The 23,162-nt window shown below is 37.0% G+C and overlaps 1 protein-coding gene across 1 annotated transcript in view; it reads right to left on the bottom strand.

Annotated features, from left to right (window-relative positions):
- Window positions 1-23,162, bottom strand: part of TTC27 (tetratricopeptide repeat domain 27) — a 117,130-nt gene that overhangs the window by 51,565 nt on the left and 42,403 nt on the right. Inside the window, exon 10 of the mRNA XM_005145350.3 lies at window positions 3,865-3,978. Coding sequence (XP_005145407.2) covers window positions 3,865-3,978 — 114 coding nt within the window. The remainder of the gene's footprint in view (window positions 1-3,864; window positions 3,979-23,162) is intronic.

The raw sequence follows: 23,162 nt of genomic DNA, 5'->3' as shown, positions 1-23,162 counted from the left end.
CACAGAAAAATATTAGTTGCTGGAAAAAATGACACTCTGAAGTATTATTTAAGTGAAAATTACAGGGCAGTTGATACAGAATTCCCAACCACATACATCTGTGTATGAGTAAGGATATAAAACAAGATCTCATGTGACCTTTCAATCTTAGACATAATGATTAGCCTATAATATTCCTAGTCTGCTCCCAGCTCTCCTGAAGTCTTATTAAAAACACCCTTTCAAGACACGTTTCTCTTCCCCAACGGGCAAATTCCTTTGCTGCCAAGAAAAGCAAGCAAGAGAGAACTGTATGAAATACTGCATACGTTCTACTATATGTTAGGAAAGCCAAGTGATTAGGTTACAGTCATGCTATCACCAGGTGCAGCAAGCAGCAGAAAATACAATCAGAAAAGGGGCACATAACAAGCTGATAAAAGCTGCAAGCACAGAGGTAGCCAGCATGAACACCCTGAGCAAGCTCGAGGAAGTAGCTGTAACAAGTCACTGTAGGATAAGCCTGAGCAAGCTACTGGTGCACCAGGCACCTGGCAGCTTCACCTCTCCTGCTGCTGGCGTAATCCAGCAGCGAACGATGCTCTCACTCAAACACCACCATCCTTAGTACAAAGCATATGATTTTTATGCCTTTTCGTCATTCCTAAAGTTAGTTAAAAATCCACTGAAGAGCATACTTTTTTTCACAATTTATTATATTTCATATATCAAGAAACTAAAAGATAGCATCCCCCTCTATGTGCTTTAAAATAGTTTGTTTGGTTTTGATCAGGTTTTTTTAAATAATCCCCTCCATTTTCTCTTATTTTACGTAGCTCCTACACCACTCAAAGTATCTTTTTTCTCCCCATCCTGTTACTGTTACTTTGAGTTCTGGCTGTACTTTCAGCAATAATTCGAGGATTAACAACTTATTAAAACCCATTTTCCACTATTAATAGTTTCTGAGTTACTTTCTTGACAACAGAAGGTAGCTGATGATCCCAAAACTGATGTAGAAGGGGCAGGTTTCTAATTACGTGGAGAGCTATTTACCAAAACCTGTCCCATCTTCTTCCTGTTCTCTCCCTCTTTTCTTTCTTCCCACCCTAACACTTCTCACCCTCCTTCACGTACATGTGTATGAAAAAACCCTAAACACCCAACCTTAAAAAAATCATACTGTATCCAGCGATACATTTTGGTTGGCAGTACCTTGATCCAGACTTCAATATATGTTATACTGGTCATGATTAAATATTCTAGGGGAATGCAAAGTTTTAGCTGTCCTTTTCTTAGAAAACTGGTTGAAAAAGGTACTGAGTCTAGAAATCTTTCAACATATTTTTGTGGATCCAAACCTCATTTAGGCAAAAACTGGACAGACGACCAGCAGCATCCAGAAAAAGTTAAGAATAAAAACTTTTCCTACTCCCTTTGACTACAATGTTCCACAGTACCTAGAATCATCATTTTAAAACCTGTTCCAATGACTGCATTATCTGGAGTTCATATTTTAAAGTAATCAGAAAAAGGTTTTGAAAATGATCATTTCTCTTTGAAGCCTTCCAGTTAGAAAAAAAAAAACAACAAAACACACAAAATAATTTTATAATAACTATTTAATGTAAAGATTACTTAATATGTGGAGCATGGCAGCTAATTCAACCAATATAACCTCCTCATTTCAAAAATAGCTGCAATTATTTTGAAGCAATTAAAATAAGTTTAACAAAAACATGCAGCCAAAAAACCACTTTCTTCAACAAACAACACAGCCTGGCCTGATTTTGGACTGGAAATCAGCATATGCCTGCTCAGTGATACTCATACTTCTATATGCTTAGCAGCTGCAGACCCAGTGTAGAAGCATGCAAGGGTGGAAATGGGGAAAGGAAGGAGAGTTACAGTAGAAGAGGACAGGACAGTCCAGCATCACTAAGTCAGGACCCATAAGGTAAGTAACTTAATACAACAAAATACAACCCTAAAGTAACTTAGAATATTTAATTTACCACTGCTTATTTGAGCTGTCTTACAAGAATTCTTACAATTACTTGAGAAATTTGATAGTATAAACAATGGGGGAATCTAATCGTATTTACACCTACCTCCTCCCTTAATCTTCAATATCTAAACTTTCTGCAGCAAGTATCAGCAACTAGTAAACAAGAAACTATAAAACAACCAAACCAAACCAACCCCTCCACAAACCCAATTTGTATGAAAATTTTATGGTTTTGAAATCCATTTTCTAGTGATAAATAGCTGCAGAACTTGGTAGCTCTTTGTAATCTTCATTAAGACAACATATCAAAAACCTTGGTGTTATGAATGAAAAATAACATCATTCACTATATGTTTTTTGATCCCTTCTCAGAACTGTAAGAAGACAGCATATTGAAAAATTCTGATCTGATGGAACTCAGGAATGAAAACTTAAATGGAAAGTTATTCAAGTTGTTTGAGTAATTTAGTACATATCAGTCCTCAAACAACTTGTAACTGTTTTTGGAAGCTGAGCTTGATACCATATCAAATCAACTCATATATGTTATTACATTCACATGTCTAGGAAACTTAAAGAAAACAAACATTTTAGGATTATAGATAATCTTTAAAACCACAGATTCTGTGTCTACTGTGAGGTCACTTTCTGAAATGTCACAGTGCATGTTAATCAAATCCTTTACATTACTGCAGTTGTGGAACACAATGGAGTCACATAAATGTACTTGCAACGATTTCTGTCATGAGATGGTCAAACTGTAGAGTACAACAATTTCCAGTAGTCAGGTTTAATCAAGTTGACAAATATGCTTGAGATACTCCAACTGTTTTACAGCTTAAGGGCATCAACTATCCTGAGACTGCTTCCCAAATGCCAGCAGATACTTCATCTCCCAGACTGGGAATCCTGGATCTTTTGACACTCTCCCAGTGACCCCAAGAAATTCCACTATAGCAACTCTGTGACCTCCCCAGAAAAACAAAAATGCAACAGCACATCCCAGCTGCACTCCTTCCAAGATCCATGAATCAATAGTGCTTTTAAATGAAACATCAGCCTTTTGGAATTTAATTTACAGCACCATAACCTTAATTTTATACATTTCTGGCTCTTACAGTCAGCAGAACTGTTGCCTGACAGTCATATAGAAATGCCTGCAGTTTATGTGTGACAAAAAAACTTAATAGCATAAAGATGACAATTAGCTAACAAAAGTCTGTAATATGAAGGGAATGAAAAATAAAAAGCCTACAGACCTTTCCTTTGAAAAATCTATTTCTTAAATAAATCCCAATTTTTATTTTTTCATACTTGGAAACTGATCTTCTCTTTTTTTGGAGCAAGATTATTTAATCACTGCCTCAAACTTGCAATAAAAATGCTAATCACTAAGTATCACATCAAAATGATAAATTAAAAGTACTGCTTTCCTCACAAATGTGTTTTCTTGTTCTCACAATACCAATGGCTACAAATGTGTTTTCTACAGATAATTTACTTGCATGAAAACTATTTAAAAATATGACAGAAGTAGCAATGTTACATTTATTGAACTTCTACATAAAAACTGGTATCAGAAGTCACAAACTAGAGGTAAGAAAACAAACTTCGATTTCAATCTTCTAAAACTTGTTATTTTTGAAAGAAAGTGACCAATTATTACTTGCATGTATTACGGTATGTTCATGAGTTTATCTTAAGACTAGCAGACATAAAAGGATTTGTGGTTTATGCATTTAATTTAGAAACATAACTAGAAAATTATCTCACTGTACAGTTAGCACAGAGGAAATGCAGAAGCTCCTAACTCCTGCCTATTTCTATTTGCTATGTAAAGAGCCTCTGTTTTTAAGAAGGCAGCTCAGAAGTCTTACCTGAGTCTGCTTCATTGCCCGTTCCATTCTGCGAGTACTTCCTTTTTCAAGCTTGGTCCGAAGGAACAAGGCTGATGTCTGAATGGCCCAGAACTTTGGCTGAGAGAGCAAGCACTGCAGAGAAAAGTAACATTTTTTTTCATTATTTCATTTAAAAGACACTGAAGACAGTAAAGTTTGTAACAGTGTTCTCAAGCATGAATGCTGTGTCCTATTCTGAAAGCCAAATATGTGGTTATAGTACTTATTTGAGGGCTGTGAATATGGATTACTTTAATCTCTTTTCAATATAAAAGGCAGCCATCAAAACTATTTTCTCACGCTCAGCTACTGCAGCACTGTGTGCAAATGTACCCATAAGGTTCATACACCAAAATGCACAAATTGATACCGCTACTCCGAATGAAAGGCAAATAAAGAATCTAATACTGAATAGTCTGGCTCAGCCTTCTCCACACCTGTACACTGGACAGCTGTAGACAGCAGCAGGAATCCTACCTAAGGCTGAATAAAACCAGTTCTCTCTCAGCTTCTCCTCACAAACAAGGTGATTTGATGCCTGCATTAACACCATCTCCCTGTTAAATAGGCTGAAATTGCTAAGAAACCGAAGAATATTAACTTAGAATATGCCATGACTTAAAAATAACATGAAGAATTTTCAATGTGCAGTAAACGGGCAGAAGACATGGAATAATCTAGGTAAAAAGCTTTTCTAAAGACACAGCAAATTATCACTTGGAACACCCTGCCCTGATGCCAGGAACTTGGTGACAGTCTCCAACCACTGATTTTTAGGAAAGGCCAATAGGACATATGTAGCAAATACAACTTTGATATCCCTTAATAATGTACAGACCACCTGGATTCTTTCCAGTATTGTTTCAGACACAGTATAGCATTTTTCTGTTAAGATATTCCCTTTGAAAAAGAAGACAGCAGGCAAACATCCTTGCTAGTTTTATAGACACTACAAACACAATCCAGCTTCTCTGATAAAATAAATTTGCCTATAGATACCTGAAGACTGGAAAAAAAGCCCCCTTTGCTTTATTCTCTCAAAGATCTCCCCACGCATTAAGAAAGTATACTTTGCTGGTGGTTTGTGTAAAATTCCTGACATTTCTGTCATACTGTAATCTACTCTTTTCCCCCCTAGTGTTTTCACAGGAAAGGAAGCAGGGAGAGACAAGCAAAACCAAACTTTCTCCAAGGAAAACTACAACGGGAAGACATGCGACAGCAAAGGAAAGAATGAATGCAAGCAGTATGAACGTATGTACACCCACCAAATGCTTCAACATCAGTTGATCCTCCCTCTTGGGACCAACAATCTCTGCACTGATTCTTTCATGGCTTCAACTCAGTATTATATAAATAAGTATACAAAGGCTTGCATACCATCTTCTATGTGTTGAGGACCAGGAACTATCAGACAAATGCCACTGCAACATTCTCTATGCTTTCAAGGGCCCTCTCACAAATTAATTATGATCACTAAATCTGTTAATTTGTCCAAATCCTAGTTCTAAGAGCTCATGTCTCTCCTGTCTCATCATGGGAAGATCAGTCTACTACTTACTTTTGTTAGGTCTGAAGACAAACTGCAGGGCACAAGTGAGTTATCCCTTACAAGAGGACCCTGGTTCCTGAATTTATCCCTTAATGGCTATCCCAGGTGGCTGCTAAAAAACCTTAAGGGAGTGTTAGGGCCAACACTTTAACAGTGTTTACTTTACTTTAAAAGCTCCCTTTTGTAAGAAAGGTTATCCTTTCCCCATTTTCTACACTACAGGTATTCTGTCATATGCTTTTATTTTTTAATTAAAGGGACCTTTTTTTCTCTACCACATGTTGATAGACACTAGTGTTTTATTTTTCACATCACGACATCATCTCTTAAAAGAATAATGAAAACTAAAGTTCTTGAATAATAATTCTCCTAAATACATTTTCTGATCCAATTACAGCCCTTTTCCAGCAGCAATTACTTGTCCCATCACTCCAGTTCCCCATAGCAACTGGCACAACCTGGGCACAGCACAAAGCCTCTGTGTGCCCACCATGCAGCTCTGTAAGAGAACAGGAAAGCCTGTCCTTTACTTCCATGTATACCTCCCCCACCACTGTGTTGACAGTGATTTAAGCACTCATGCTGTATGAGGTGTGTATTAAGTCATATAGGTAGGGAGGAGAAGTGAAGCGAAACAGGGTGGAAGAAGGCAGAGAATTATGCTTCATTCCCCTGCAGGAGCAGTGACAGTCTCATCTGGAATAACAATCCTACTTTTAAAAGGTATTCATAAAGCCAAATGTGAGGTATACCTGCTGTACAGTTACAGGAAAAAAAGTGCTGCAACTGCATAGAGCAATAAGAAGCAGTCCTATTTTTCAGTTAAGAAACACTTGCAATTTTATACAGAGCTCAGTCCTGTGCTCACCTTCTTGTTGCCCAATTGTAACGTTTAAAGCACCACAGATACAAAATAACACACACATAAAGGGCGCAAATGCTTGCACTCAAGGGCTGTAAAAAATAATTTCAGAACATGTATCCATAACTATTAAGCAAGCTTTACTCTTCTGCCCCAAATCTCCACGTACTCCAGAAAATCAGTATTTTCTTCTAAGTCCCAAAGCCTTATGTTTTCACCTAAATGAAGCTAAATTTAGATTTGATTAATAAGAATTTAGGTTATAATAAAAGATCTGGAAAAAAAGAAAAACTAAATCAAGGTTATGCAAGTTTGTCAACATATCTGGAAGTTTATTGTACTGTACAAAAGGGAACTAAGAAAATTAAAACAATAATTCCAAAACAAAGCAACTATTGAGAATCTTCACAAGTCATCTTTGCTCTTACTTTAGGGAAACAACAATAAAATAACCAGGAAAATAAGATGGGGTGAGAAAAAAGGAAAGAAAGGTTATGCAACATTTTCTGTGCTGAATGGAATGTTTCCACATGGGAAACAGATTCATATGGGAGGCACATTTCTCCAATTCTGCCCCACAATTTTTCCTAAAAGCAAGAACCCTTTATATCATCCTCTCCCATCATATCAAAGTGTAAAAAGGATATTACAGAATATTACAAAATATTACACAAAACAGAATATTTAATTCCATATATTACCCTTACATGACATTGGAATGAAACAACATGATTTTCCCTGTCTTAATAATGATGTAGTCCATTACTGTAAAATACCTTTATAATATCCTCATTACTATAGATGAAGAAAATGGCAAACAATACCTGAACTTTGAGATAGGTGCACACTGTTAAGACACACAGGTCAAACCCAGACATGAGTTCTACCAAACCCAGGTGAACTCTCAGGTGGCATTAGTGAGTGATTCAGCCTCAGTGAACTGGAAAAGGTTGCAACAAAATAATAATACACCTAATTCAAGCCTATTGACTTCACAGCTCGTATATGAGAAGTTATACTAATGTATTCTGCAGTACAATCCTTGATCAGTATAAAACAAGAATACATGATAGTTCTGAACAAATAACAGGGATTAACTTGGAAACAAACATATAACAATAAGATCTTTGTCAGTGACATGGGCAGTGGGATTGCATGCACCCTCAGCAAGTTTGCCAATGACACCAAGCTGTGTGGTTCTGTTGATATGCTGGAGGGAAGGAATGCCATCCAGAGGGACCTTGACACACTTGTGAAGTGGGCTGATGCCAACCTCATGAAGTTTAACCATGCCAAGTGCAAGGTCCTACAGCTGGGTCAGAGCAATCCCAGGCACAGCTACAGGTTGGGCAGAGAAGAGATTCAGAGCAGGTCTGCAGAGAAGGAGTTGGGGGTGTTGGTCAATGAGAAAATGAACATGAGCCAGCTGCAGTGTGCACTCACAGCCCAGAAAGCCAACCGTATCCCGGGCTGCATCAAAAGGAGTGTGACCAGCAGGTCAAAGGAGGTGATCCTGCCCCTCTACTCTGCTCTCGTGAGACCTCACTTGGAGTATTGTGTGCAGTTCTGGTGTCCTCAACATAGAAAGGACATGGAACTGTTGGAACAAGTCCAGAGGAGGGCCATGAGGATGATCAGGGGACTGGAGCACCTCCTGTATGAAGACAGGCTGAGAGAGTTGGGGCTGTTCAGCCTGGAGAAGGTTGCGTGGAGACCTCATAGCAGCCTTCCAGTACCTGAAGGGGACCTACAGGGATGCTGGGGAGGGACTATTCATTAGGGACTGTAGTGACAGGACAAGGGGTAATGGGTTGAAACTTAAACGGGGGAAGTTTAGATTGGATATAAGGAGGAAACGTTTTACTGTGAGGGTGGTGAGGTACTGGAATGGGTTGCCCAGGGAAGTTGTGAATGCTCCATTCACAGTGGTGCTCGAGTCCAGGCTGGACAGAGCCTTTGGTGACATGGTTTAGTTTGAGGTGTCCTTGCCCATGGCAGGGGGGTTGGAATTGGAAGATCTTAAGGTCCTTTCCAACCCCAACTATTCTGTGATTCTAACATGCTGAAACAAACTATTTTAAACCATCTTCTCATCACAACTTCTGTCATATATAGCCAGTGGCACTGCAGACAACATTCCCAAATAATAATTTTGCAATTTACACCATTAATTGGGGTAATAATTTGAGCACCTATATATTCCTCACTTTCCTCAATATTATCAGTAAGAAATATCTGATATTTGATTGTATTTTTCAATAGTTTGTCAAAAGATGACTGAGACCTACTAATCTGAAAAAAAATTTTAGCATCTGTTCAAGAAAGCAAATCTTCAGATAAATAAACTTAATCTCTAGAAACATTAGGTAGGAATGCTTTAAGCACAAGTAATTACAAGATGTAAGGCTCTATATTCTCTAGTCACATTTTACTAGCTATGACAGCTTCATATTTTCTAAGGCCCAACAAGAAAAAGATTAGGATTTCACTTCAGATGCTTCTTGTTACAACTTGATAGATGGCATAATTATTTCTTTAGGGAGCAACACTAACAAGGGACACAAACATGGAATATAGTATTTTCATACTTTGAGAATGCAAGGCTTCTATATATTTTATGACACTGGATATATTTAGTGGTTAGCAGATCTCTAAGATCTAAGCAGTGGGAATATATGCATTAGTGTTTATTCTACTCCATGTACATCACTCCTCCTCAAGATCAAAAGAATTACTCACATCAAACCAACATCAAAGGCCCTTTTGATATGTTTTAACAGTTATCAAGACCTGTGCTGTATATGGCTTGACCCATCTGTTTAATTTCACGCTTTCACTAAACACCAAAATCTATTCTACACTTAAAGTCACTCTAAGGGTGATCTGAACTGGCAAATCAAAATATTGCCAACTTATCCTGTAATTTAGAAGTATATACATGAACACAGAAGCAATCATTTTCAAAATTTCTATTTTTTTTCCTATAAGAAGACAGCAGTTTTAGCTAGCAACTGACCACATGTTTTTCCACATGGCTTTGACAACTATAACTTTTGGGTTTTTTAACCCAACAATATGCAAAGCCTTTGGAGTTACAGACTACTATCAGATCAAACAGTCTTAGGGCAAAACTATTAAGACAATGGTAATTTACATTTTCTTTGCAAACACCACAACTTGTATTATACTCTTCAAATGAATTATATTTCAGGCATTATTCCAAGTCCTGTGTTATTGCTTCTTTCTCAGTGTTGCTTTGGGGAAAATTTGTTATTACTTGGTTGGGTCTTACATGTTTTCCTGCCTAACAGTATCCAATATAAATTCTACATGGCACCTTTAGAGTATTAAGCCAAGAAACAGGAAACAAAACAGGAAAACAAAAAAACTATGCAATGCTTGATCCTGTATGACATGCATTAGCAGAAGTTTCGTATTTTCTTTTCTTAGGCCTTTCACTGATTTTCATTAGTTGTTACATCAATATAGCACATTCCACAGTTAATCATATGATCACTTGTGATTGTTTTTCCAAGATACTTCCAAGTTATCACGATTTAAATGCTACCTCCTTTTTAAATAAATCGTGTCTGTCTGTCAGTTAGGTAAACCAGCGAGGCAGGCAGAAATCCTGAAAGTATTAAAATGACAGAGAAGATTTACTTTCCTGAACTGGCTGAGCCATCAGCATATGTACAGTGCTGTTTTCCAATACTGCTTTAATACTACATATATATTTCAGTAGATTTAGACCACACACTCAGCATATTTTTTCCAAAGTCTAAAGCTATTTACTCAATTGTATGACAAGGGTTTATTTTGGTCATAAAACTAATCATGGGACTGTACAACTAAAATAGCTTTTCACCGCAACAGGTGTTAGCTGATCACAAGCAGAGCTGGGCTTAAAGCTCTTAGCTGCAGCCATTACAAATGTCTCTTGGTGTTAAAAAGTCAAGAGGAAGGCCAAAACACCATCAGTGATCCGCAGCAAGGGACTAGTTTAATTACAATGGTATTTCTAAAATTTACTTTGTCTAGTCTTGTGTGGTAGCCTCTGCACTCAAGCTATAACATTACATCATTGTAAATACAGAGCACCTTTTGCTGAATTTGACTGCTAAAACGAGAAGACACTGATCTTTATTCCTTTATTTTTTTCATTTTTATAGACTTCAAAGTGTTTGAACGAGGTACTTTCACATACATCATTTCAGTGTTTTGGATAATTGAATGCATTTGAAAAAATATTAATTCTGAGAGTTTTAGAATTAAATATATGTACAAACACACAATGGACAGTTCCTTTTTTCCTCATCTGAAGCTGTGAAGAGTTGTCACAAGTTTCTTTTATGTACACTTCGCAAAAGCAAAATGTATACGAAGATGTTAAAAACCTCTTAGTTAAAACAGTTGATCATTTAGACTATGCTAGGCTGATACAGAAATGAATGCTGGACTCAATATAGCAGCAATTACATTGCACTTACCTAAATGCAATTTAAAGTTCTTAAATAGCTCAATCTCAGTTTGCAAGCAACTGACTATCTCTGGAATTTACCATATCTGAAATCTATCACATCTGAAGGTACATTAAATACAATCGAAGAGTTACTCAGTGGCTGGCTTAATCCATTTAAAACTTAGAAGGGAAGAATGGAATAAATTTTTGTCTTGCAGGACTTACAAAATATTCCACTAGTGTACAGAGGAAGGCTAACGTAATCTCATCTTCACTGTATTTTCCACAGCTTTTTTTTTTAACCCCACTTAAATAGTATTCTGTAGCAAATGGATAGTACTTGATAACATCCACCCAAAGGAATCCTCATATTCCATCCTGTTCATCACCCTAAACATATTTCACCTCCATGGCACTGTCTTTAAGCAGTAATTCTTAACTCTTTCTGATACCTGCCTTGCAAAGAGCAGCTTCTGGGCAATTACTTATGCTAGGTCATCTTAGAAATCGTGCTGGCTATTGTGCCATTTCTGTAGTATCTAGGACTTCAAAGAATTAAAAAAAAAAAAATCAGGCAGAAAAGCTTGGAAGTTAGTTGCACTGGGTCTTTTTTTTACACAATTAGCAATAGCAGGAAGGGTCACTAAAAAGACGATTGTGAACAAGCATCAGCCTCAGGGACTCCCTGAGAAAGCCTCTCACTCTCCCCCATTGAATTTATGAAGGAAATTGGGTTCCTAGCTTAAACATATTGGTTGGGTGCCCATTCTTGCCAATGAATCCTCTACACAGGTTCTCAATTTTCTGGTATCTTCCAGTCTCAAATATCCTTTGATTCCCTTGAATTTGTAATGGGGCTGCAGACACCTCTGGAATGACTGTTTCATCTGCATGGTGGAAAAGATATGCTCTAAACCAGACTTTCTCTATAGATTTTTCTCACAGATTTCAAAGTGAAAAATACCTAAGCTGTACCTCACATCCTGCTATAGTTTTTAACTCAAGGCAAAGACCAAGCTGAGAAGCATTTAAGTGTCTGCACAGATCTAATAACTTTCAATATTAGACTAGCTGGTATGCTAGCAAAGGAAATATGAATCAGTAGTCCCGTTACTAAAGCGAACTGTATCTCTAAAAAGAACTATCTTTTTAAAAATCACTCCATTGTCTACAAGTCTTCTTTATTTCCTCTAAAGACAGCTAATTATATTTCTGTAGATGGCACTATAAAAGCCAACCAACTAAAGTCAAGAATAATTTATAATATAAGGACTACACGTTATCTCTTTTCACTGAAGATATTGGAAAGGATACTGAAAACAAAAGAATGAGTGGTTGTTTTGTTTTGGTTTTTTTTTTTTTTTTCAAAATAAATGCATCTGCAACTTTCAAAAGAAAATAAATTCAGATTTTACACCTTATTTGTTCATCTTGTTTTCTCTAGCAAAAGCAACATAGGCAATATTCCGGTAAAATGAGGCTGCCTTATTTCTGGGTCTTGGTTTTTAAGTATCACTAACTAGAAGAACATCCAACCTGCATTTCCATTCTCCATGACTGTCTCTTTTGAAACATGAAGTCACCCCTAGGCAGGCTCTCCTTTGCAGTAAATTTTGTCATTTTTGAAGGACAGGGAGCAAAAAGAAACATATGAAAGGTCTACACCTGCTGCTTTTACCAGCAACCACAAACATGCTCTGTAAAAGGCTGCACCTTTCTTTTTCATTCTTTCTGCTTCTTTTTGTCACACACAGAAAGAATATCAGTCAAAATGACTCTCGCTCTCCCCAAGTACACTTTCTAATACTGTACAGGGAAATGGTTAATCAACTATTAGAAAAATGTTCATGTCCAAAGCAGAGTCCATTACCTGTTTCTTCTTCATTCTTGCTACACTTTATACATCTTCTGAATGTACATCAAGAACTTTTTGAGCTTGCTTTTAAATTTGTGGTTTCTATGGTTTTTCTTGGAAAAAAAGACTCAGAAACATGCAAAAACTGTCCGTATTAAGAAAATTAAATTAAGGGAGGTCATTTGATGTGGACATCAGTATACTATAATCTGAAATCTAGTCAGCAATGGGATACATACAAGCATATGACGATTGTCTTTTGAGCTAGATATGAATGTAGTTCTGCAGATAAAACTGAAACTGTGGCTCAGTGCCCCCTACATTATACACTTTACAGAAAAAATAGTCAAAGCAACTGAGAACTAGAGAAACAAGCCCTTGCAATGGAGGCCTCATATCTTCCACAGAAAAAGCTGAGTAGAGATTTATGCTTATTGAAGAATTTTCAGTGAGAAAAAAAGACTTAAGGAAAGCTTGGTATGGGTTTACATATAACAGAAACACAGAAAAGCAAGCTTACGTTAACTTGTATGGATCAAAACCAAGAAGTAGGAAGACACAGACATGATTCTTTGATTCTGTATAATGCAGTCTATTATTCAACTTGTATGCATGCAGGTACATAACTTTCAGATACCTATGGCAGGAACAAAAATCACAATTCAAAGTAATTTTAGACTAATTGGAAAATCAATGCAAATCAGGTTCTGCTGGGAAAATGTTTCAATGCTTTTTCCCCCCTTTTTCTACTTCTAATAATAGTATAAAGGTACTGAGTGTTAAATTATTTGTTCAGTTCTACTTATACATCCAAACTGCAGATCTATCCTGGATGTCCAAAATTATATACATTTTCTTCCACATCAATATGCATCAGTGGGACGATATTTAGCAAGTTTCTAAGAGCTTAATGCTCTGTGATGATATTAAGTGGTATCCATATTGTATCCTCTTGTACAAGTTTAAAAAAAGAATAATTTTTTATGTTGGTTTTTGGGTTGTATTTTGACTTTTCATTTTGAGAGACTATTTAAGGTTGGAAGCTAGTTTTCCTTGGAGGTTCTCAATTTTTTTTAAGAGAAGGAATAAACTAAAGAAGAAAAGGAAATGTCATGAAGAAAGAAGATACTGTATTATTTAAAGGAATCTGCTTACAATGACTGAGGAAGGGTAAATCACATAAGATATGGCTCCTACTTTCACTTAGAATTGAGTCCAGGCGCACTACTGACACTTACTCTGTTGTGCCAAACATATCACTTACTCTGTGTTATGCTGAAAACTACTTCAGCCAGATTTGACTGTAGTAGCATTGTCTTTTTCACGTCTGTGGTTTGGACTTACTCCTGAAACAGCACAAGTACAGACTTCCACACCACATCACAGTACTGCATTTGTTTCCTAAGGCCCAATCTCAACAGCAATAAATCAGGTTTTTGGATTCAAAAGACCAGACTTCAACTCTTTAGTACCAATGATAAGGATTTCCCTAGGTATTAGACATTGAATTTCCCATTTTAGCTACTCAGCCTCAGGAATTTTACTGTCTATGCCAAGGTTCTGAACACATCATGTGCTCTTTTGATACTATCCTGAATAACAGAAAAGCACATTAAAAAAATTGCTCTCTGCACAGTTAGTAAAACAGTGATTTTGGTTTGAGAGTGGCTAGATATTGTGTTTTAAAAATAGATGGTTTCAGGACTATATGCAAAGGTACATGTTGTCTGAGGACTTGCAATCTGTTGAGCTTGAAAGCAAACAAATGACTAAGAAAAGGGTGACAGATAGAAAACCAGTGCCAATGGAGAATATTTTCTAACTTGTTCCATTCAGATTGGCCATGTGCAAGAAGAAAAATGTCCTACCCCCTACTAAGTATTCCCTTAGAAACTACCACAGTAGGCTTTTAAATGCTCTGCCCTGCTTGCTCCACCCTCAGCCTCACCTCTCCTCTGAGAAGGAGCATTTTTGGAACAGACACTGCTACAGGTTAATTTATCCTCTGCTGATACAAATTTATTCCTTAGGGAAACAGTCATTAGTTTTCATCTTTCCATTTCTGGCAGGGCTGCCTGTGGCTATAGAAAAACCCATGACTTGTCAATGCTTGCTTTAGGCTGGTTAACTAATTTTTATAATAGTACTTCTTACTCAGCAAAATCTAGGTAAGACTACACATCAAGGTGTCCATTTCTTTCTTTCTGCTTCTTGGCTTATTTGATCTGTTCAGGGCAAACTCAGTGTTTGCAGCACTCTGGACCACTGGAAAAATCCTTTAGGCCTGACAGATCCTGCATCTTTACGCAACTAAGCCAGGGAGGTGGGATTTGTCTGTTCTGACTGCCTGGTCACATTTGTGAGCTCACTACTATGTCTCTTCCATGACTATGTTTTCTCTATAGACTGCCAGTGATGCTTCCTGTTTATTTGGTCTATCAAAATCTTCTGGAAGAATATGGCTTTATACACTGCTGCTATCTGATGCAGCACAGATTCCTAGTCTAAAAGAAACTTGTATCTTTTCTTGCAATAGCAACTTCAGAACAAATATCCATTGACAAGAATTATTCTGAAAATACCTTAATTGAGTATCTTTTGCAGGAAGAGAATGTAGGGTATCAAAAAAAGTGGTTCTTGGACAGATTTGGAACACAACTCTAAAAATCATACAAAACAATGAGCCTTAAAAGCTCTCTTCACATCCTCAGTAAAGGCGTAAAATTATCTTCTTGAAACAATTTAAATGGTTTCATAAGTTCAAAATTTTAAGAGTAATCAATGCCACATCAAGAATAATGTCAAATTGCATACAGTTTTTAGATTATAAAAATGCACTTTGTGAACCCATCCTATAATATATTAACTGGCCAAAATCAGCCAAAAAAATTCAGGAAGAATTACATGCTTAAACCTGTGATTTACAGTAAGGCTGCCACTAACTTTACTATTAAGCCATGTCATGTAGAAATTATAAAATTTCTACAAAACATCTTCACAACCTTCAGTTTGTAAGAACAGCTGCTTGTAGACAAACGGCGAGTCATGACAGAGAAAAACCCACACAATGCCAGATAGGACTTTACAGGAAGCATGTCATACCTGGTTTTCCCCTATTTTGAATGTCAGCATCCACCACAGGAATTCTGCCTACAACAGTCTCCACTCTTTATCAGTCAACATACTACAAAACTTGGTGTTCGTAAGTGTAACACACTGTATGCAAGTGGCATGCCCCAATTATTGTTTGGAGGGCTGAGTGTAACGAGGGTCAATGTCTGGAGATGACAATTTCAGTGAGAGTTTTGGACGGTCTCAACAGTTTTCTAGGGAAGAGCATATTAGCAAGTCTCAATGTCCATTAAAAAAAAATATTCAATTTCTGACTTCCAGTTCCTGACTTCACTGGCAGAAGTATTCTGCTTCTTTAAAGAGCTACTATTCCCATTACACGTCAAGGGATCAAGGTGCTGGAGGTCACCAGCATCCCGGTTTTAAACCTTTTGTGCAAAAGTTTAGCTCCCAGGAGCAAAACAAAGCTGCAGCCACCTTCCTTTCAAAGAACGAAGACATAATGGTCCTGGAAGAAGACTAACTCCTTAAGCAACAACCAAAAGCAAGAAAGGAACTGAATAAAAATAGTGTCAGAAATAGGAATTCATGAAGATGACAGCAAGAGTGCATGTCAGATAAACAGGAGGCAAGAGCTGACAAAGGAGGGGTGGCAGAAGTATGGCACAGATGACTAAACAAGAAGGGAAGCTGACAAAGGCACGAAGTGGCTAATACTGAAAAACTGAGTGAGAGAATGCTGGGGAGAATAAAAGAAAATCCTGTCTTGGTGAGCAACAGTGAGTAACATTCCTAAATCTGACAGAGTTGTGTAGACAGGAGCTATACTCTGAATATATTTATTTGAGACCAAAAGCAATATCTGGGACGTGCTTGGACTTGAAAGAAGTTAAAAATATGACCCCTAGTTAAGATTCAAACACAACAGTCTAGCATCTGTCCAGTTGTATTATGCACATAAACAACAACAATTATTAAAACAGCTGTGAAAACTGGATGAAGAATAACAGAATAGTTTGAGTTGTAAGGGACCTTTAAAGGCCATCTAGTCCAGCCCTCCTGCAATAAGCAGGGACATCTTCAACTAGATCAGGTTGCTCAGAGTCCCATCCAGCCTGACTTTGAATGTTTCTAGGGATGGGGCATCTACCATCTCTCTGGGAAACATGTTGCAGTCTCACCACCCTCACTGTAAGTAATTTCTTCCTTATATCTAGTCTGAAGAAGTTACAAGACTTAGATGAAAAAAAAGCAATTTTTTTAGTTATGCATCTCCAAGTTTTGCATTTTCCCAGCTCTGCTGGAGATTAAACACACACACAAATGTTTGTGCATTACAGATAAGGAAAAAATCCAAAATACACATAAAAATACAAAATATACACACAAGTATACACAGTTCTTACACAATAAGATGCAGGATGAGAAATACAGCCTTATTCCAGCAACTAAATGAGCTACTTGTTTTCTGAAGCTTACTACTAAGCTATTAAGCAGCTTCAAACCATGCAAGATGTTCAAAACAAAATAAAACTAACTTTTTTAAACTTATTTCCTTCCATTATTCTGAAATTGAAAAGGTTTCACTTACATCTATTAACCTGAAAAGCAAAGAAAATATACTCAGTTTCAGCCAACAATACAAAACAAGCCAGGAACGATACTAATTTGAGGGAGTCAAATACATATGCTGGTCCTCTCTGAGTGCTGTAATTTCAAAATCAAGCAGATCATTTTGCAGCACAGGAAGTCTTTAACTGTCTATTTATAGCAATCTGTAAAAGTTATTTCTCATCTTTTGTCTAGACTAGATAGAAGTCATTGTAGAATGTGCTGGCCAACATATTCTGACAAATCTACTGAAGAAAACAATCTAGCTGACACAAGACAAAGTCCTTCAAGGAAAAAAAGCTCATGCTCTAACTTAATTAATGCAAGACATGCTTACGGATAATATAGACAAGGCAGTAAAATCAAATATGTCAAAATACACCAACTTATATCTAGTGTCACAATTCTTAGTTCAGAAAAGGCCTCAAATCTCAGCTTCACAGATATAAAAATATTAAATATTTAAATATTTTCAAACATTTTTGTGAATTGAAACATTTTATTGGCATTTATTTGAATAGCCTTCATAACTAAAATTTCTACTCGTCATTATTAATGAGGCCAATCCAAACATGTCAAATGTATTTATGCCATACAATATTATCATATAAGCCAAGCATATAAATTATACACCGAAAAAAATGCCTGAATTTTCTCACAGTAATCATGAGACTCATTTATGATAGATACTGCATGAACAGTCAACTAAATGAGCTGCCCTTGTTTTGATAATTTCCTGATGCAATGAGCTAACATTTATAAACAGAATATGAACCTTTCCTGCTCATAGAATCATAGAATAGTTAGGGTTGGAAAGGACCTTAAGATCATCCAGTTCCAACCCCCCTGCCATGGGCAGGGACACCTCACACTAAACCATGTCACCCAAGGCTTCATCCAACCTGGCCTTGAACACTGCCAGGGACGGGGCATTCACAACCTCCCTGGGCAACCCATTCCAGTACCTCACCACCCTCACACTAAAGAATTCCTTCCTTATATCCAATCTAAACTTCCCCTGTTTAAGTTTCAACCCATTAGCCCTTGTCCTGTCACTACAGTCCCTAATGAAGAGTCCCTCCCCAGCATCCCTGTAGGTCCCCTTCAGATACTGGAAGGCTGCTATGAGGTCTCCACACAGCCTTCTCTTCTTCAGGCTGAACAGGCCCAACTTTCCCAGCCTATCTTCATACAGGAGGTGCTCCAGTCCCCTGATCATCCTCATGGCCCTCCTCTGGACTTGTTCCAACAGTTCCATGTCCTTTTTATGTTAAGTACACCAGAACTGCACACAATACTCCAAGTGAGGTCTCACAAGAGCAGAGTAGAGGGGCAGGATCACCTCCTTTGACCTGCTGATCACGCTTCTTTTGATGCGGCCCAGGACACGGTTGGTTTTCTGGGCTGTGAGTGCACACTGAAGCTGGCTCATGTTCATTTTCTCATCAACCAACACCCCCAAGTCCTTCTCCACAGGACTACCATGAATTTCCTTTTTGCCCAACCTGTAGCTATGCCTGGGATTGCTCCAACTCAGGTGTAGGACCTTGCACTTGTCATGGTTAAACTTCATGAGGTTGGCATCAGCCCACCTCATATATTTGCACAACTGGAAATAAGTTTTTATGAAGGTCATAAACAATTCACGCAAATTACCTAATGAATTTTTCTTGCATATTTCATGTTAGAAATTGTTAGTTAAAATAATTCTTTGCTTGTCAGTATGCAAGTTCTCAGTAAAAATGTATTTGTGGAAGAAATAAAAAGCTGAGCGATGTGGGTCTGCTGGCAAGAATGCATCTTTTTCTCCCCCCTTTTAGTCATAATGTACTGTTTAGTATGTGATCAGTACTAGAATTCAAGCATTCTGTAAATTCAAGCAAAACAAACATACATACAACACTCATATAGATGTATGTAAATGTTTCACAAATTAATCTTAACACCTTAATTTCTGGTCACCAGCACTTTAATACTTGTTCCCTGCTTTTAATAAAAGACAGGAAAGGAAAAGACCAGACTCAGAGCTGCATAGCTTTTGTCCTTCTGTAACACAGATGGCATCATGCTTTTCCAGAACATACCAAAGCCAACTAACTACTCATACAAGGGGAGCACACCATGCAAGCACACACCCGAGATCAGTGCTGAACACAAGGGGGTTTACTTAACTGAGAAAAGCTAAGTATGTAAATTGATATTTTGCTGAAACTAGGCTCTAAGTGTTTTTCTAAGAAAATTTTTTAAATCTTTCCTATTTACCTTTCCTTTCAAAAGCCTATGATCTATAGACTTAGAAATTGATTAAGCATTACCTTTTACGCAGAAATGTTAAACTGCAAATCAGTAAATCACCAAAAGAGGGGGAAAAAAACCCAAACAAAACCCAACACAAAACCAATTAGAAATCACTTCCAGTACCTTGGCTACCTAAAACTTCAGAAAAAATCACTGGAGATATTTAATTATTTCACCCCTAGTTTGAGAGAAACAGAAAAATAAATTCCTGCAGAAGCAGAGTAACACAAATTTATTATCAAATTCATCTCATATTTTTCCCTAAGCAGCTAAAAGAGAAGAAAGCTACAACTGGCCGCAATACTAGCTATTCTTAAAAACAAGCAAAAAAACCCCACACCAAAACCACCCAAAAAACCCCAAGAACAACAGAACTTTGATATTTTAATGATGATAAATGAATTGAGAGTATAAGATCTGCACACTTCTGACAACTTGGAAGGGAAGAAAAAAATACATAATTAATGATGATAATCAAGGACTAGGACATTCTAATCAAACCTATAATAAACTGTTTAATAATTAAAAAACCAACACACACACAAAAACAAAAAACAAATCAAAAACCACACACCAACCCCCCCCCCAAAAAAAAAAACCCACACAATGACAAACAAAGATATCTGCAACCCGAACATTCTGAAGAAATATAAGAAATATTCTACTTCATCTAAAGTACAGGCATGATACAATCAAGAGAAAATTGAACTCAGTTGCTTGGAGACAGTAGCAACTTGACCAGAAAAAAAGAATTCAACCAACTTAATTTTTTCAGATGCTATGGAACAAGTAAGATTAGAGTAATATTTGAAATGTTCAATTAGGAAGGAATAAAGCAAACAAATGAAGAGATTATACTGAAACTAGGCAGAAGAGACGAGGACAACACTTTAGGACAGGTTAAATTTAAGAATAATTCTCTCTCACATGAGGTAAAAGAACAAAAATGTAATTTACTTTGGAAAAAGGGACACCTGGATTTACCCCTTGTTTATTAGCTCATCTGCCCGCTCCCCAGCCAAAAAGGCAGATCAGTATAATACAGATCACTGAAAAAAATAGTGACTTCTAATGCTGATAACATACTCATTGAACTGATCGTCAGAATATTGTCAGAAAGGGCATATTAAGCAATGCACCGAGTAGTAGAAAATATCTTATTTCCTTCAGATGATATGTCAGACATCGTTTTGTTGAATAAGGGGATTAAATTAATCTTCTTGCTGAAGTAAATTCTAATAGTTGTTAACTGGTGAAGTACATGAGAGGGGGAAGGGAAGCCTGCAACATGTCAACTGGCTGTCAGAGAGGTTGCTAGAAAAATAAGTGAACTGCTGATAGATAAAGAGGAAGGAGGAGGGGAGAAGAAAGGCTGCTGTGGGAAAAAATGTTACTAACTGTCATCAAATTTGCCTGCTTAACTTTCCAAACCCTTAGACAAGGAAATAATCTATCAATATTTAAACACATTTTTCATGTTCTCTTACCATTGCAGTTTCAATGACCCCATTAAAATTTGTCACTTAAGTAATTCTGTACAGATTACACAAAGAGCAGACTATTCTAAAAAGTAAAGGCTATCAAAAATTTCTTCCTGCTCAGAAAGGCACACAATAAATCAGGAATCATGTCCTGTAAGGTAAGATGCAAGCAGACCTGTGGATCCTATGGATTCAGGGAAGAATGTAGACCACAGAGAACAAAGTTGAAAGGGATAACAGTGTCAATTATGTTGAAATCTGATATTTTGCAAAATAAAACAACTTCAAACAGACTGTTACTTAATCCCAGTTTTGGAATGGAATGCAAGCTTCCCCCCTTCTCCTGAAACACATGTACTACAGCTCCCACTTACTTTACCCTAAAATACCTAAATGCTTACAACAGCAGCAAAAATACATGACAACACTAGGTTAATTTCCTATTCACAATACTTTGTAAACATAAGTACCAGACACTTTGTGAATAAGCTCCCAAGAAATCTAGTTGAGTCTTTGCACATGATACTCCAGCAGAAAGAGGCAGCTTCTCTTTTGCTATACTCAGTCCTATTACCCAGTGATGTGTGATGGGCCAGAAAGCATACATGTCTTAAATTAGCATGTGTTTAGATCCTAACATTCCTGGAAAATGATTCAGACTTTTGGAAAAAAAAAAAAAAAAAGAAAAAAGGGGTTGGGGGGAGGAATAGAACAGCTTTGAATTCATTTACAAAAAAAGTCTTACTAGTACTAGCAGGGCTTTGCTGAAAGTCTTTGCAGTGTTATTATCTTGTAACCAACAGAGGCTATTCAAAATGGGCAACACAGCTTAGAAAAGGAGTGAAAGAGACTTTTTATAAAGCCATGAAAGTTACAGCCGTAGAGACACATGGCACCCTTAATGAGCTTTTCAATACCCTTGCTGGTTATAAAACAAAGAAAACTACAGCCATTTTCTCAGCAGAGAAAAATGCACTTCTTTTATTTAAGCTATATAAACAACTTCTCTTCAGAAATCAAATTGGCATGTTAGTTTTATAGAAATTTTGATAGGAAGGCTTAACATTAAAAAATATCATATGCTGCGATTTGATTGCTCCCTAGTTCCACATTAATATCACAAATACCATACAAAAGATGAGAAAAACAAAGCAATCCCATTTCCACCTTCTGCTGCCTCCTTCCAAAGCCCCCTTTTTACAGTGAAAAGCAGAAGTATTCATATGTGCAATACACACACTTTCTCAACAATATATGTGGACTATAATTCTCTGTTGTGATTTTCAAAGGGAACCATCCAGAGACAGTTTCTATTATACATACAATAAATGCCCACCTCTGGAAATCAAAACAAACAAAACAAACCAAAAACACACACACACACAAAAAAAAAACCAACAAAAAATCCACCCTGTCAAACCATTCTGAAATTCTTTAACAAAATCAGTCTGCACAACACAGTGGAAAAACAATAGACATGATGCATTCCCATCTGGTCACTCTTTGGAATGCACAGTATTCCTTGGATTTTGACAGACTCCTTCTCATTCTCCGAGTCAGACCTTGGTACCTCTCACAGCATTACTGGAACAATTTCAGAATGATCAGGTATTTTTGTTAGAAGATGGTGAATAAGTTTTAAGTTTTGTAAGCTGAGCAAAAGCAAAGCTATTACACTCTTCTTTTCCCTTCTCTTTTAGAAAGATATCCTCACCTGTTCAAAGTGTTGAAAGACAGAAGAGCTGCTAGAGCTTTCTCTTCTTGTTTTTCACCACTCAATAAAGAAACCAACTGCTCTACCCTCCATAAATCATAGAACTCTCAGGAGCATAGCAAATCAATGCAACTAAATTCTAATTTTTCCAGAGTCCCTTTTCTTTTCCTTTTCATTTTCTATGGATTCCAAAAATATAAATATGGAGCTAAAATGTGGGAAGCACAAAACAGGAGGCTTCTTTTCCAGTTTCTGGTAAGTTTTTGTCCTTAGTCCTCTACAGGTTAATATTGTTGCTACCACTCTAAGTATGCGGATCATACCAGACTAATAAGACAAAAAAAGTCAATTCTCCCACAATGGGCTAAGT

Source organism: Melopsittacus undulatus, chromosome 3 (assembly GCF_012275295.1).
Source record: "Melopsittacus undulatus isolate bMelUnd1 chromosome 3, bMelUnd1.mat.Z, whole genome shotgun sequence".
In the NCBI taxonomy this organism is placed as follows: Eukaryota; Metazoa; Chordata; class Aves; order Psittaciformes; family Psittaculidae; genus Melopsittacus; species Melopsittacus undulatus.
Note: the sequence above shows the minus strand (reverse complement) of the source record. Positions and strands in the feature narration are given on the sequence as shown.